Raw genomic sequence first — 13500 nt, 5'->3', positions numbered from 1 at the left:
ATATTTTAAGCGTAATGAATTTTAATGCATGATTGTTAAAGTAATGTGGAGATAGCTAGAAATGAAAAGTGATTGAAGTAAAACAAATATATATATATATATATATATATATATATATACATATATATATAGTCTCATTATTCACAAATCTAGTCTTAAAGACCAAACTAGAGACCAAATTAGGGCCCTTAGATCTAGATTTTAATGGATGAGATTAAATCATGTCTCATGAATTTCGCTACTTCATTATATAAGCAATATACTTCAAATTAGGGGTATTTCGGTCAAATTACATCTAGGGTAAAAAAAATCACCCCTGCTTCTCCCCATTCACGCCGCTCCTCTTCATTCTCATCTGTCCTGCTCTTTTCTTCTTCAAATCGAAGAATACTTCTCCAAATCGAAAAATTCTTCTACTAATCGATGAATTTTCTACAACAAAGCGACGAATCTTCTTCTACAAAGCGACGCTCATCTTCTACTCCAAATCGACTCTCATTTCTACTGCAAATCGACGCTCAAACGCTGCTTCTCTGCCAAAATCGACGACTCCACAACTTCATCTTCAAAATGGTTGATACTCGAAAATCTTCGACGAAAAATTCTGGCCACCAGTTGCGTTTCGACCGAACTTCTGGTGAAGGTAATACAACATTGAAGCTTTTCAAAGATCTTACACTTAATTTACTTCGTTTACTTCATCTAATTCCTAACTTTGATTCTGATTTTTGTCAAAATAGCATAACAATATACTCGCAAGCATCCGGCTAAATCAAAGTCGGTCAAACAAGCAACTTACAAGCTCGATGCAGATCCTGGAAACAAAATTCCAGATCCAGAAGGTAAAACCTAGGATTTAAATTTGTAAAATGAAATAATAAAACATTATAATGAAGTAACAAACTCTAATTATGAACTACCTATATCCTGTATTGCATAGTTTTAGGATTTTTGGATTAATCTAAACTACTGTGTTCTTTCGACATTAATATGAACTACATATTCTTTTTAATGAAGTAGTAAATTGATAAGATGAAGTAATAAATTATGATGATGAAGTAATATAAATGCTTTGTTTAAACAATAGGGTTTATGACTGAAATGAAGTAATAAAACATTATAATGAAGTTAGTGACTCTAAAATTGAAGTAATAACAATTAATAATGAAGAAACATAGTATTCCAAGTGAACTAAGTGGATGATATGTTGTACATTAATTTCTGTGATTGTTATGTATAGGTAAAACTTCCTCTGCACCCAAGAAGAATGCAAGTAGTGCTCCTCAATTCCCTACTGAAATCCCTGCTACCAAAAGTAAAAAATGAATTTATATTTAATGTGCACTTAATGAAGTAACATAGTATTCCAAGTGAACTATCTATGATTATGGATGATACGTTGTATATTAATTTGTGTGTTTGTTATGTATAGGTACAACTTCCTCTGCACACAAGAAGAATGCAAGTAGTGCTCCTGAAATCCCTCACAACGAAGGTAAAAAAGTCACCTTAAAGCATAGATGCATGATATATTGAATTCATATGATTAAGTTAACTGCATATTATCTGAATTCAAATGAACTACATATTCTATTTAGTGAAGTAATAAATTTGTAAAATGAAGTAATGAAACATTATAATGAAGTAACATACTCTAATTATGAACTACCTATTTACTGTGTTGTATGGGTTTAGGGTTTTAGGATTGAACTTGACTTCTGTGTTGTTTGCACATACAAATGAACTACATATTCTTTTCAATTAAGTAGTAAATTGATAAGATGAAGTAATAAATTATGATGATGAAGTAAAATAAATGCTCTGTTTAAACAGTAGGGTTTATGACTGAAATGAAGTAATAAAACATTATAATGAAGTAACAGACTATAAAAATGAAGTAATAACACTTAATAATGAAGTATCATAATATTCCAAGTGAACTATCTATAATTGTGGATGATATGTTGTATATTAATTCTGTGTTTATTATGTATAGGTAAAACTTCCTCTCCAATTATGAAGAATGCAAGTAGTTCTGAAATCCCTACTGGAAAACCTGTTACCAAAGGTAAAAAATGAAATTAAAGCATAGATGAATGAAGTATTGAATTCATATGATTAAGTTAACTTTGTATTAACTAACAAACCTCATGTATAGGTAAAACTTCCTCTCAAAAGAAGATGAATGTAAGTAGTTCTGAAATCCCTGCTAAGAAAGGTAAAAAATGAAATTAAAGCATAGATGAATGAAGTATTGAATTCATATGATTAAGTAAGATCTTGATCATTATCTAATTTTTAATGTGTTGTATTTTTTTATGTAGCAAAAGGTTCATCTGTACAGAAATTGGATGCAGCTCAAGGAACCAAAAATTCTATTCCGGAAGGTAGAAAGTAAAGTCTAAGCTATTTTTATTTTGAAATATTGAATTGACATGGTGTAGTTAACTAGTATGTATTAAGTAATGAAATCTAATACCTATTATATGAAGTATCTATAAATGTAGCTCATATAAATGCATATAACTGTGTACATAGCTAAAAAGTGAAGTATAACCTAGGTAAAAAGTGAAGTTAACTGGTATGTAAATTGATAGTAATGAAGTTAATGCCCTACTATGTAAACTACGAAGTAGTAAATTGATAAAATGAAGTAAAAAACATGATAATGAAGTAACAAACTCTAATTATGAACTACCTATTTACTGTGTTGTATGGGTTTAGAGTTTTAGGATTGAACTTGACTGCTGTGTTGTTTGCACATACAAATGAACTACATATTCTTTTTAATGAAGTAGTAAATTGATAAGATGAACTAATGTAAATAACCTGTTTTCATATAACCTAATTACCGTGCTTAGACCTTGACCATTATCTTATTTTTGATGTGTTGTATTTTTTATATAGTCAAAAGTTCATCTAAACAGAAAATGGATGCAGCTAAAGGCTCCAAAAGTTCTGTTCTAGAATGTAAAAAGTGAAGTTCAAGTTATTTTTGTTTTGAAATATTGAATTAACATGGTGTAGTCAACTAGTATGTATTAAGTAATGAAATCTAATACCTATTATATGAAGTATCTATAACTGTAGCTCATATAAATGCATATAACTGTGCACAGCTAAAATGTGAAGTTAACTAGTATGTAAATATATAGTAATGAAGTTTCATGCCCTACTGTGAAAACCTATGAAGCAATAAATTGTTCTTGTAAAGATGAATATATTATGCTTGATGATCATGTCGACTCGACTAGTGGATTAGAATATGCTTGCTCAAACAAAACTACAACAGCTGATCATTATTAATTAATTCATAGACAGTGAAAACGTAGGGAAACTTGATTTTTCGAATGTATGTAGCATTTGTTTGATCAAATACTGGAATGAAGTAACACCGTAGTCCAGTGAAGTAATAATGTTTTAGAATGAAGTAAAATCCTACTAGAATGAAGTAAATATCTATTCATTTTCAATTTATTACATACCGGAATGATTTGTGTTTGTTATGATTTTTGACTAACAACAGTTAGTTTTTATATTTTATACCAATGTCTTGTTTTATTTGCCAAATAAAGTATATGTCCAAGCCTAGTCGTAGATGTGCCAAATGAAGAAATAAAGGATTTGTCCAAGCTTGGTCGTAGATGTGCCAAATGCCACATGGTTGGTCGGCATGATTCAAGGAATTGTGACAAAACAGATGAGAAGAAGAAGCAAATATAATTGATGAGTTGTTTTATTGATATTCTTTTGTTAGCATATTGATTTTCTAAAAATGATGTGATACATTTATTTGTTTGTAATTTATTGCTTCTTTCCAATAGATTTGATACTTCATTCCAGTAGTTAACTACTTCATTTTGGCACTTTATTACTTCATTCCACTTTGAATTTGAATATATTTAAACTTTTTGCAAACTTTAAAGTGAATAGACTGTATGAAGTATTTTATTCATATGTTAATACTAAACCTATTCATTTAAAGATAACTATATGTGCTTGTATTATTAAGGTATTTCCACATCCTCAGTATTTATTATGATGTATTCGTATAGTTTGTGATCGTTTAAATTTTTGGAGGTAAAATAAAATATCATTTCAAAAGCACATAATAATTTTACGAACGAAGTACTTTTTTTGCATTTTGTTTCATTATTTGTTAACCTTCCAATCTCTTTCCAAACAAAATATATAGCATATGATTAATATTATCGTGATAAATGTTCTGTTGGACAATCATTTATCAATAGTTCTTGTCTTGTTTTATGTTGACTCAAAGTAATGAACGGGCGAAATGAACTAAATCATTTACGAGATGAAGTTTATAAACCAATGCTATAAAGGATTCAAGTGAAGATCAGGAATATTAATCACTACTTCATTTGTACGTGTATTTACTTCATTTAACAAGTATATCACTTCATCACAATAGATTTTTACTTCATCGAACTTCAGGTGAGTTATTACTTCAATTCACTACCTTATTAAATGAGATTATAATTTCATCAATTAGGTTATTTAGTCAATACAGGTACAAGTCCAACTGCAAACTTATACATAAACACAATTCAGTTCGTATTACTTCATTACATGTGGTTATAACTTTATTGAATAATTCTTTGCAAACTGTGCATACAACACAGTTCAGTTCATATTACTTCATTACTTAAGGTTATAACTTCATCAAGTGCGTTATTTAGTTCATTACAATATTAATTCTTCGCAAACTATATATACAACACAGTTCTCCATCCGTTCTTCCCCACTCTGAAAAACTCCTTCAGTCTACCGCGATGATTTCCACCAGAAATCCTTCAAAATCAAACCAGATGACGATAAATTGTTCTCGAAGCTTCTCTAACCCGAATCAAGCAATATATGCATTTCTTTTTCGAGCAATTCTCTCAAGTAGTATTTTATTTTCCACTGTATACATTTGCCAATAATCTGCATAACAACTAAACAATACGAAACAAGAAAGAATAAGAAACACATACAAAGATTAACACAACAAATCATGAAGTAACTCAAATAATGTGGATTTGACAACCAATCATGAAGTAACACACAAAGAATAAAGTAAATGTACGTATGAATAAAGTAGTGATCAATCTTCCTCATCTGCTCCATAATCATTTAGACTAATAACCTAGTTGAATGAAGTGATGGAACTATTTGAATCAAGTAATAGAACATAACCATGAAGTAATGACCTAGTCAAATGAAGTAATAACCTAGTTGAATGAACTAATAATCTAACTGAATGAAGTTATAGCCTAGTTTAATGAAGTAAAATCGAAATCTAAATAATGACGATTTTCATACTGCTCTGCAGTTTCTTCCTCTTCTTCGCCACCAACGGCAGCTTGTCCAACATCCTCTCCAGCCTGTTCCCCTATGGCCCCATAACCTCATCAATTATCTCCTTTTACATCTTCTTATTCACCACTTTCCCTATGTTGAACATCAAGTGCAACACCATGTTATCCACCATCGTACTTGTCACCACCTCCCAATATGCCTCCATCCTCATCTCCAGATCGTATGACGCCTGCAACATATCCGCGTTCACTCCCTACAGATGCGCGATCTCCCTGAAAATTGCCATGAATCTGCTCCATGAATCCATTCTGCTCATCAGCTTGTTCTACGATGCCGTGTACGCCCCATTGCACGTGTAATCGGAGAGCTTCTCCATCTCCACCAGATCGGAGATCCACTCTGCATAGTGCTGCTTCTTCCTTAGAGTGCTGCTTCTCCATCTCCACCAAATCGGAGATCCACTCCGCAGAGTTTCCATCTCCACCAGATCGGAGATCCACTCCGCAGAGTGCTGCTTCTTCCTTGACCGGAATGCGGTGGGGCGGGGGAGGCCGCACGCCAGAGGTAGTTGGCGTGGGGGATGAGTGAGAATTGTAGAGAGAGAGAAGTGGGTTGGGTTTGAGAAGATATGAGGAGATGCATACACAGTAACTGCATAATATTTGATCTACCAAAATTACCCTTTTGTTAATAAAAAAAATCAGATATTTTGTAATTATTAATAACCATTAGATGTGATTAATGGGTGGATGAGATTTGGTCTCTAGTTCGGTCTTTAAGAAGGGTTCGACATTGATCACAACTCTTTGTGATCAAGATAGAACCATTCTTAAACGTAGAACAAATGCCAAACGGAGGTCGTTAGATCTTTTAATCCAATGGTGTTGATTTGCACAACAACTTCCCATTACAACCAAAACTATTATTAATGGGTGAATGCAGATAAGTGAAAAAATAAAGCATGCATGGACTCTTCTTCGTTTCATTCATTCTTCCATCAACATGTGAGTTTTTTCATATGTTGAGTCTGGAATGTCGTGAAAACATAGTCTAATAGGTATGATTTTTAATCTTTGACCGTCATTTTTTCCTCATCCAATGAATAAAATATGTAGAGTTCTAGGTTCTACACTTAAGAATGGTTCTATCTTTAACGCAACCCTATATATATCCCATTTTGGCAATTTATATGGTAAAAGTTATCTATTTAATGCCTATCAATTCTATTAACAAAAATTATTTTCGGTGATGAAATTTCAACAATATGAATACATTTTATAATCAGATACTGCATACTTAAGTAAATGGTAAGAAAAAACATCGGATGATAGGAATCATTAAATTTTATAATTGTTTAAACTAGAATTAAGTATATAATTAGCGATATGTTTTAATAAAATAAAGCGGTGGTGATTGACAGTGTCTTGAAATTGATCCCTCCACTATGCTTGGGAATCGTAATATGCTCTGCCAAAAACTATGTCCACTTCTCACTTACCCATACTCACATGCCCACTCTCCTTTGTATCTATACCATTGTGCTTCTACATTTCATAAGATATCTCTCGAAATTAAAGAAAATATTTTAATGCTTTTGTTGAGCTATTAATTTATTTTGATTAAATTAAATTCATTATACATTATTTTTAAAAAAATTCACAGTCGAATTTGTCTAGATAAAAATCACTCAATAATCATTGATTAGTCCCTAAACGAAAAATGCAGTGTGAAATTACCAACGAATTTCATTATGATCAACCGCCTTTGCCACTCTGACTGTGTCAAACAATATCTTAAGGAAATAAATAAAGGATAAGAATGTCAAATAATAAAGGGCTATAATTTTTTTAATTTATAAAAACAAAAATAATACTATAAAATTTCATATATTATGTCTCTAAATCACTATCCTTAAAAATAATATTTTCTCTATGTTCCATTAGTACTATTATTTTTTCTAGCCATTTTACTATATATAGTTGAATAATTTTTCTTTGTGAGAAATAATCAATATATTTAGTATTTCTTACTTTATTGTTTTATTTAAATTCCTTTATTTTATTCTTTTTCCTAATCACTCTCTTTTTAACTTAGATTTTAAAGTTATTCATACTTTAATCTTGCCACTTAATTCATTAAAATTCCATTCATTAGTCTCTATGGCTCAAAGAAACGTCCAATTATGATGGAGTAATAATCATTTATTAGAATAACTCTGAGGAAAAAATCGAATATTGAATAGAGGACCTCATCCATCTTGAAAGCCTGCAGAAAAAATCGAATGTTAGTAAATGTTAAGAATGAAATTGAAACTCCAGAAAGAGTACTGTGTTGTATGAATATACATGCACTATTTTTTTTTCTCAGAAATAAATATCCTACTATTAGATTTCTCACGAATAATCACTCTAATTTAGACACATTAAAACATATTAATATATTGTGTCAACATATTAATATATGGAAAATGTATGTATATACAAAAGTTCTTGATTCAATTTTTATACACTAAAAATCTTACAACTTGCGTAAGCAAGATTTGATATATTCTTCAATTTTGTTTGACACGAGAAGATCATTCATAGGTACTATTAACATTATAATTAAAATTCTAGATTACACGATCCGAATTGAATTAGTCGGCTTGAATTCTTGATATATTCATTTATGTTTTAATTCAATTAAGTGTGAAGCTTATATCTTTGAGAACTTGTCCTAAACTACAAGCACTTAATCCAATAAATTTTACCTAACTTTCCCTCCAAATCAAAACCTAATTCAGGCTAAATATCTAAAATAATTAACCGAATCCGAGGTTTAGAATTATTCCAAATATAAGAAATTGGCAAGTGGCAGTTAATTTGGCTCAGAAGCCAAGCCAAAATGTATAAATCCTCATCGTCTTTGATTTAACTTACTTTTTTTTTTCTATTTATAAACCTCAACTTTGATGTAGTGTTTCAATATAATGTATATATAATCTCAATTACTTTGATAACATTTACAATTCTAGCCCGGTAAAAAAACATGTTGAAAAAAATGGTTGGAATGGAGTATAAAGTTAGGTGAAGTGTGGATTTTCATTTTCCAGGTCATCATGTCCACGTCATCAAATAGAACCATTGCAATATTCTTCTTGTTGGTGGTCTGGGCATTTCTTGTGGGGATTTATCATAATTCCCACAGATTTTTATTTATTAGACGTGGAGCATAATTGTAATTGATATCTTGGTTTAATAACTTATAAATGAGCACAAATTAAATGGTTACAATAATAAAATAAAATAAAATTGTATGAGATTCAAAATAAATAGTGGACCCCAAACCTTAATGTAAAAAAAGAGTGTATATGTGGGGTCGGCCCATTAGAATTCCTTTGTGTCGCATAGTGTCAAAAATGGATTGGAGGCAAGTCATAGAATCCAACAACCTATTTATAGACGGACTAATTTGTTAACAATTGATGGACAGCCCAATATCGTTTATGATTTATAGTTAACTGATCATCATTAATAAAAACCATGTCCGAAAGTAAAAATTACTACATCTCATGATAGATGTCATAGTTGTAGAATCCCACAAAATTTTAAAAAATATTATTTTATGTGTTAAGTGGAGAAAGAAAATAGCATATTTATATTAATTTGAGAGAGAGCGTTTTCTGAAAAAGGAATTGTGATATTTTTATTGGGACAAAACAAAAAATGAAAGTGTGAAATCTATTATGAGAGTAAAAGCTAGTATCTTAAAACATATATTCTACCAATTTCGATAAAGTGTAGATAGTTTATCTCTCTAACTTCCTAAGAGAGTATAAATTCTACCAACTTTTTTTAATCCATTTTCTGAATAATTACTTAAAACAATACTACAAGTCATATAGTCAAATGGAGACTTTTATTCAGGGATGAAGCAGTGAAAAATACTCCAGTAAGTTGGTGTACAATTTTTATTTTTGTTGTCGAATTGACTATTATAATTACTTACTACTTTTTACTACTTTGATGACGTGATATGTAGAAGATTTATTAGAAATGGCTCGGGACAAAATTTAAAGAATTTAACACGCCCCCTTATGGGTGGGCTGAAAAGGACATCAGTCTTCCATTACATGGTTAGGCAATGCAAGAAATAAGAGAACCATCATCGATGTGGGCCGGAAAGGACATCGGTCTTCCACTTGTCAAGTAGATAAGAGATAAAGAGAAAACCATCATCGACTTGGGCCTGCTCTGATACCATATTAGAAATGAGTCACTCACTCCTTAAAAGACCTTATAAGGGGAGGGTTATCTACACTTATATAGATTAGATAAGATCTTCACCAAATCGATGTGGGACAAAATTTATAAAATTTAACAAGATCATCTGGTTAAATATCCAACATTGTATTTAAAAAGAAAATAGTACTTCCTTCGTCCCTCCTTTGTAGTAGGGGCATTTCTTTGTGGTACGGGATTTAAAAAAAATTGTGTTAAGTGAGTTACATAAATTGATAATAAAGTAGAAAAGAAAAAAGATAAAGAGATGAAGAAAAAATAAAGTACTCCTAAGAGATACTCTCTCCGTCCCACAATAATTGTCACTCTTATTGTGGGCACAAGTTTTAAGAAATGTAAAAAAAAAGTTGGTTGGAAATTAGTGGAATGTTTGACTCACTTTTTTTATTGATTTTATAATAAAATGAGAGTAAAGTGAGTTAGTGGAATGTGGAACCTACTTACCACTTATGGTAAAAATGAAATGTGACAATTATTGTGGGGCGGACCGAAATGAAAAAGAGTGACAATTATTGTGGGACAAAAGGAGTAGTAAAATAAGAGAGAAGAAAGGTTGTTGTTATTGCAAAAAAGAAAAATGACTCAGCTACAATACGACAATCCAAAAATGAATACGACTCAGCTACATAAAGACAGATGTGGTACTACATGGGACTCTATTTTTAATTGGAGTAAATTAATAAATTAGTTCTTTTGCTATTAAAAAAATATTATTATAACAAGAAACATTTAAAAAAACTAGTCACGCTTAGTAAGGGGAGCATTAGGGCTCATCCTTAATTAGAGTGCTAACGTACATCCAATCACGTGTTGCCCCGTGACACGAAAAATGCAATATTGTGTACAGAAAAAAGCAATATACATTTGTCAAGCTGTAAATGCACTTTTTGTAGATTGCATTTTATATTGTTGTGTTTTGCATGTTAACATAAATTGTCTACCATGCAAAATAAATTATATATAAATGCAATCCGTCTATATATAAAATGCAAATAAACTGCCTTATCTAAAATGCAAAACTCAACAATATAAAATGCAATTTGCCTATAACTAAAATGCAATCTGCCGAAAATGCATTTACAGTTTGACAAATGTATATTGCATTTTTCTGTAAACAATATTACATTTTTCGTGCCACATGACAGCACGTGATTGGATGTACTTTAGCAACTTAAAATCAGTTAGCATATTAGCATATCCCAATTGATCATTGTTTACAATTGATGAACAAATATTTATTAGTTTTGTATTGACCATACTTCGTGTACAATAACTTAATTAAATCAAAATGTTCTTCAATATCAGATACAAAGTCCATCAAATGTTGCTGGAACAAGCACAACAACATGCATTCAAGACAATTATTCACCCCCTACATATCTTATCAATAAAAAGAAATCAACCCAAAACAACAAGAGAAACCCTGACAAACTATAAAGATCAAATTTCCAGCACCAATGTTCAAATTCCAAGCTTATTAATAGAAGAAAAAGTAGCAACACTTGTCATACTTTATGTTGCACAGCTCCAAGCTCCTGATCCCCTCCATAAACAGAGTTGTGCACGGAGCGCTCGAACTTCTCGCCGTCGCCCCAGAGCGCGTACGCCTCCTCGCCATGAACAGCCTCATCGCCCAACCGCAGCTGCTCGTCCGACATCCTGAGCGGGATGACGAGCCTGATGAGGTTGCATATGATGCTGGTGATGACGACGTTGAGGACGAGGATGTAGACGACGCCGAGGATCTGGATGCCCATTTGCTTGAAGCCGGCGCTGGCTCTCCCGTTGTGGATGCCGTAGGCCAGGCCTATGTAGTGCTCGTAGTTTTCGGCAAGGTAGAAGAGGTAGCATAGCCTTGGGTTGGCGAAGAAGCCGGTGAGGAGGCCGCCTAGGGTTCCGGCCACCGCGTGTGTGTGGAATACAGCCATTGTGTCGTCGACTTGGCGGAGAAGCCATACTTTCTTGTGGAGGACCATCATCGTGAACCACGGGATCGAGCCGGAGAGGATGCCCATTATGATGGCGGCCCATCCTTGCACAACCCCTGTCCGTTATAAGTTTGGTCAAGTTTTGATATGTAACTTTTCAATAAGTCAGAAAAATTATAAAGTTTGAATTTATTTATAATTTGCTCCACATTAAAATTTTTTAATAAAATTACGTTATCTGATACTATAGTTAGAAATCATAGGTTGACGTATTTGTCGATGAGATTAGCGATGTAGTTTATTTATAAAGAAAATGACATTGATTGATTGAAAAAATTGAAAAATATAGGTTACTAGATTTTGTTCACGCAGATGAAATCCAAATTTCATGATTTTTAAAGCAGTGGACGAGTAGAAATTAATTAAATTAAGTTTGACAATTTATCCTAATTAGCAAATGAAAAAATAAAATATGAAACTTATCAAGTTTTGAACTTTATCATCAATTGGTTTTAAGTTGGAACCTCTTGAATTTTCATTGATCGTTTACCTGCAGCAGGTGTGATGCACACCAATCCGGTGATCATCCCCTGCGTGGCGCCGATGACAGAAGGCTTCTCGAAGAAAATGATATCCAAGAGCAACCAAGTGAGCAAGCTAGTGGCGGCGCAGACGTGGGTGTTGAGCACGGCGAGCGAGGCGTCAATACTGGCCATGTAAGGATCGCCACCGTTGAACCCGGTCCACCCCATCCACAACAGCCCCGCCCCGGCCAACATCAGCAGGATGTTATTTGGGGGAAACCTCTCCCTATCTTTAGTCTCCCTCGGCCCCACCTACAACCCCACATATCCACAATCAGTCACCACAACTAATCAGAAGCTCCATAAATAATATATAAAAAAACATAATACTAATCAGAAAATTCATATCGTTACCTTATTAAAAACTTACGATACGGTATCGTACTGTACCGAAAATTCAATATTTTTTCGATATTTTTCAGTACGATACGATCGATATACTGTTTTTTTTTTTTTTACCCGCCCCTAATCAGAAGCTCCATAAATAATCAAAAAACATAATACTACCCAATAGGCGGCGGTGAAGCCGGCGACGCCGGAGGAGAGGTGGATGACGTAGCCGCCGGAGTAATCAATGAGGCCCTTCTTGTTGAGCCAGCCGTTGGGGCTCCAGATGCTGGCGGCGCCGATGGTGTAGGAGAAGGTGAGCCAGAGAGGGACGAAGGCCATCCAGGCGTAGAAGCTCATCCGGCCGAGGAGGGCCCCGGCGATGAGGATGAGCGTGATGGCGGCGAAGACGAACTGAAAGTAGAGCATGGTAGCGTTGGGGAACTTGTATCCCCCAAACGTCTGCTTGAGGAGCACGTGCTGGTCGAGCGCGTCGTCGATCTTGTTCAGGAACGGCGCGAACTTGTTCCCGAACGACATCTGGTAGCCCCAGCCCACCCAGCAGACGAGCACGGCCGCGAAGGCGTAAAGGGCCATGAAGGCCGAGTTCACGGCCCACTTCTTCTTCACGATGCTGCCGTACAGGATCACCAGCCCCGGGATGCTCTGGAGCCCCACCATCGTGGCCGCGGTCAGCTGCCACGCGTTGTCGCCCTTGTTCATCCATGCCGGGTTCGCGGGGTCCGGGATTAGGTTCGCCGGGAGGAACGAGTAGTCCGGGGTGCTCGCCGCCATCTCTTTTTCTCTAGTGATGTTGTGTACAACAATACTAGGCTAAGGTGCATTTATTTATGTGTGACATTGGAAGCATTTTATTTGAATTAATTAGGTTAATGAGAGTTACGTGGGCGATGAATACGATTAATTGGTACAACTGAAATTCAAAATGTTACAGGTTGTATTCCTTGTGTGTGTGTAGATTGATTGATTATTACGATGATGATGATGATGGAGGATATTTTTCTTTTCTTTTTTTTTTGTCATGTTAATATTAGTATA

General features: G+C 33.7%; 1 protein-coding gene across 1 annotated transcript; it reads right to left on the bottom strand.

Annotated features, from left to right (window-relative positions):
- Positions 1-5483: 5483 nt before the first annotated feature.
- LOC121764109 (ammonium transporter 2 member 5-like) lies at positions 5484-13236 on the bottom strand. Its single transcript, XM_042160181.1, has 6 exons — positions 12622-13236; positions 12081-12366; positions 11114-11646; positions 7537-7587; positions 7059-7114; positions 5484-5973 (listed from the first exon to the last, which is right to left on the bottom strand). Exons 1-6 carry the CDS (start codon positions 13234-13236, stop codon positions 5484-5486), a joined length of 2031 nt encoding a protein of 676 aa, XP_042016115.1.
- Between the last annotated feature and the right edge of the window lie 264 nt (positions 13237-13500).

This window comes from Salvia splendens, chromosome 14 (assembly GCF_004379255.2).
Source record: "Salvia splendens isolate huo1 chromosome 14, SspV2, whole genome shotgun sequence".
Taxonomy (NCBI): Eukaryota; Viridiplantae; Streptophyta; class Magnoliopsida; order Lamiales; family Lamiaceae; genus Salvia; species Salvia splendens.
Note: the sequence above shows the minus strand (reverse complement) of the source record. Positions and strands in the feature narration are given on the sequence as shown.

Excerpts from the sequence above, each read along its gene's own strand:
- LOC121764109 (XM_042160181.1), bottom strand. The coding sequence starts at position 13,236 with ATGGCGGCGAGCACCCCGGACTACTCGTTCCTCCCGGCGAACCTAATC. Across the intron at positions 12,367-12,621 it reads GCTTCACCGCCGCCTATTGG|GTGGGGCCGAGGGAGACTAA; the intron begins GTAGTATTATGT and ends GTGGGGTTGTAG. Across the intron at positions 7,588-11,113 it reads TTGGAGCTGTGCAACATAAA|GCTTTCAAGATGGATGAGGT; the intron begins GTATGACAAGTG and ends TTTTTTCTGCAG.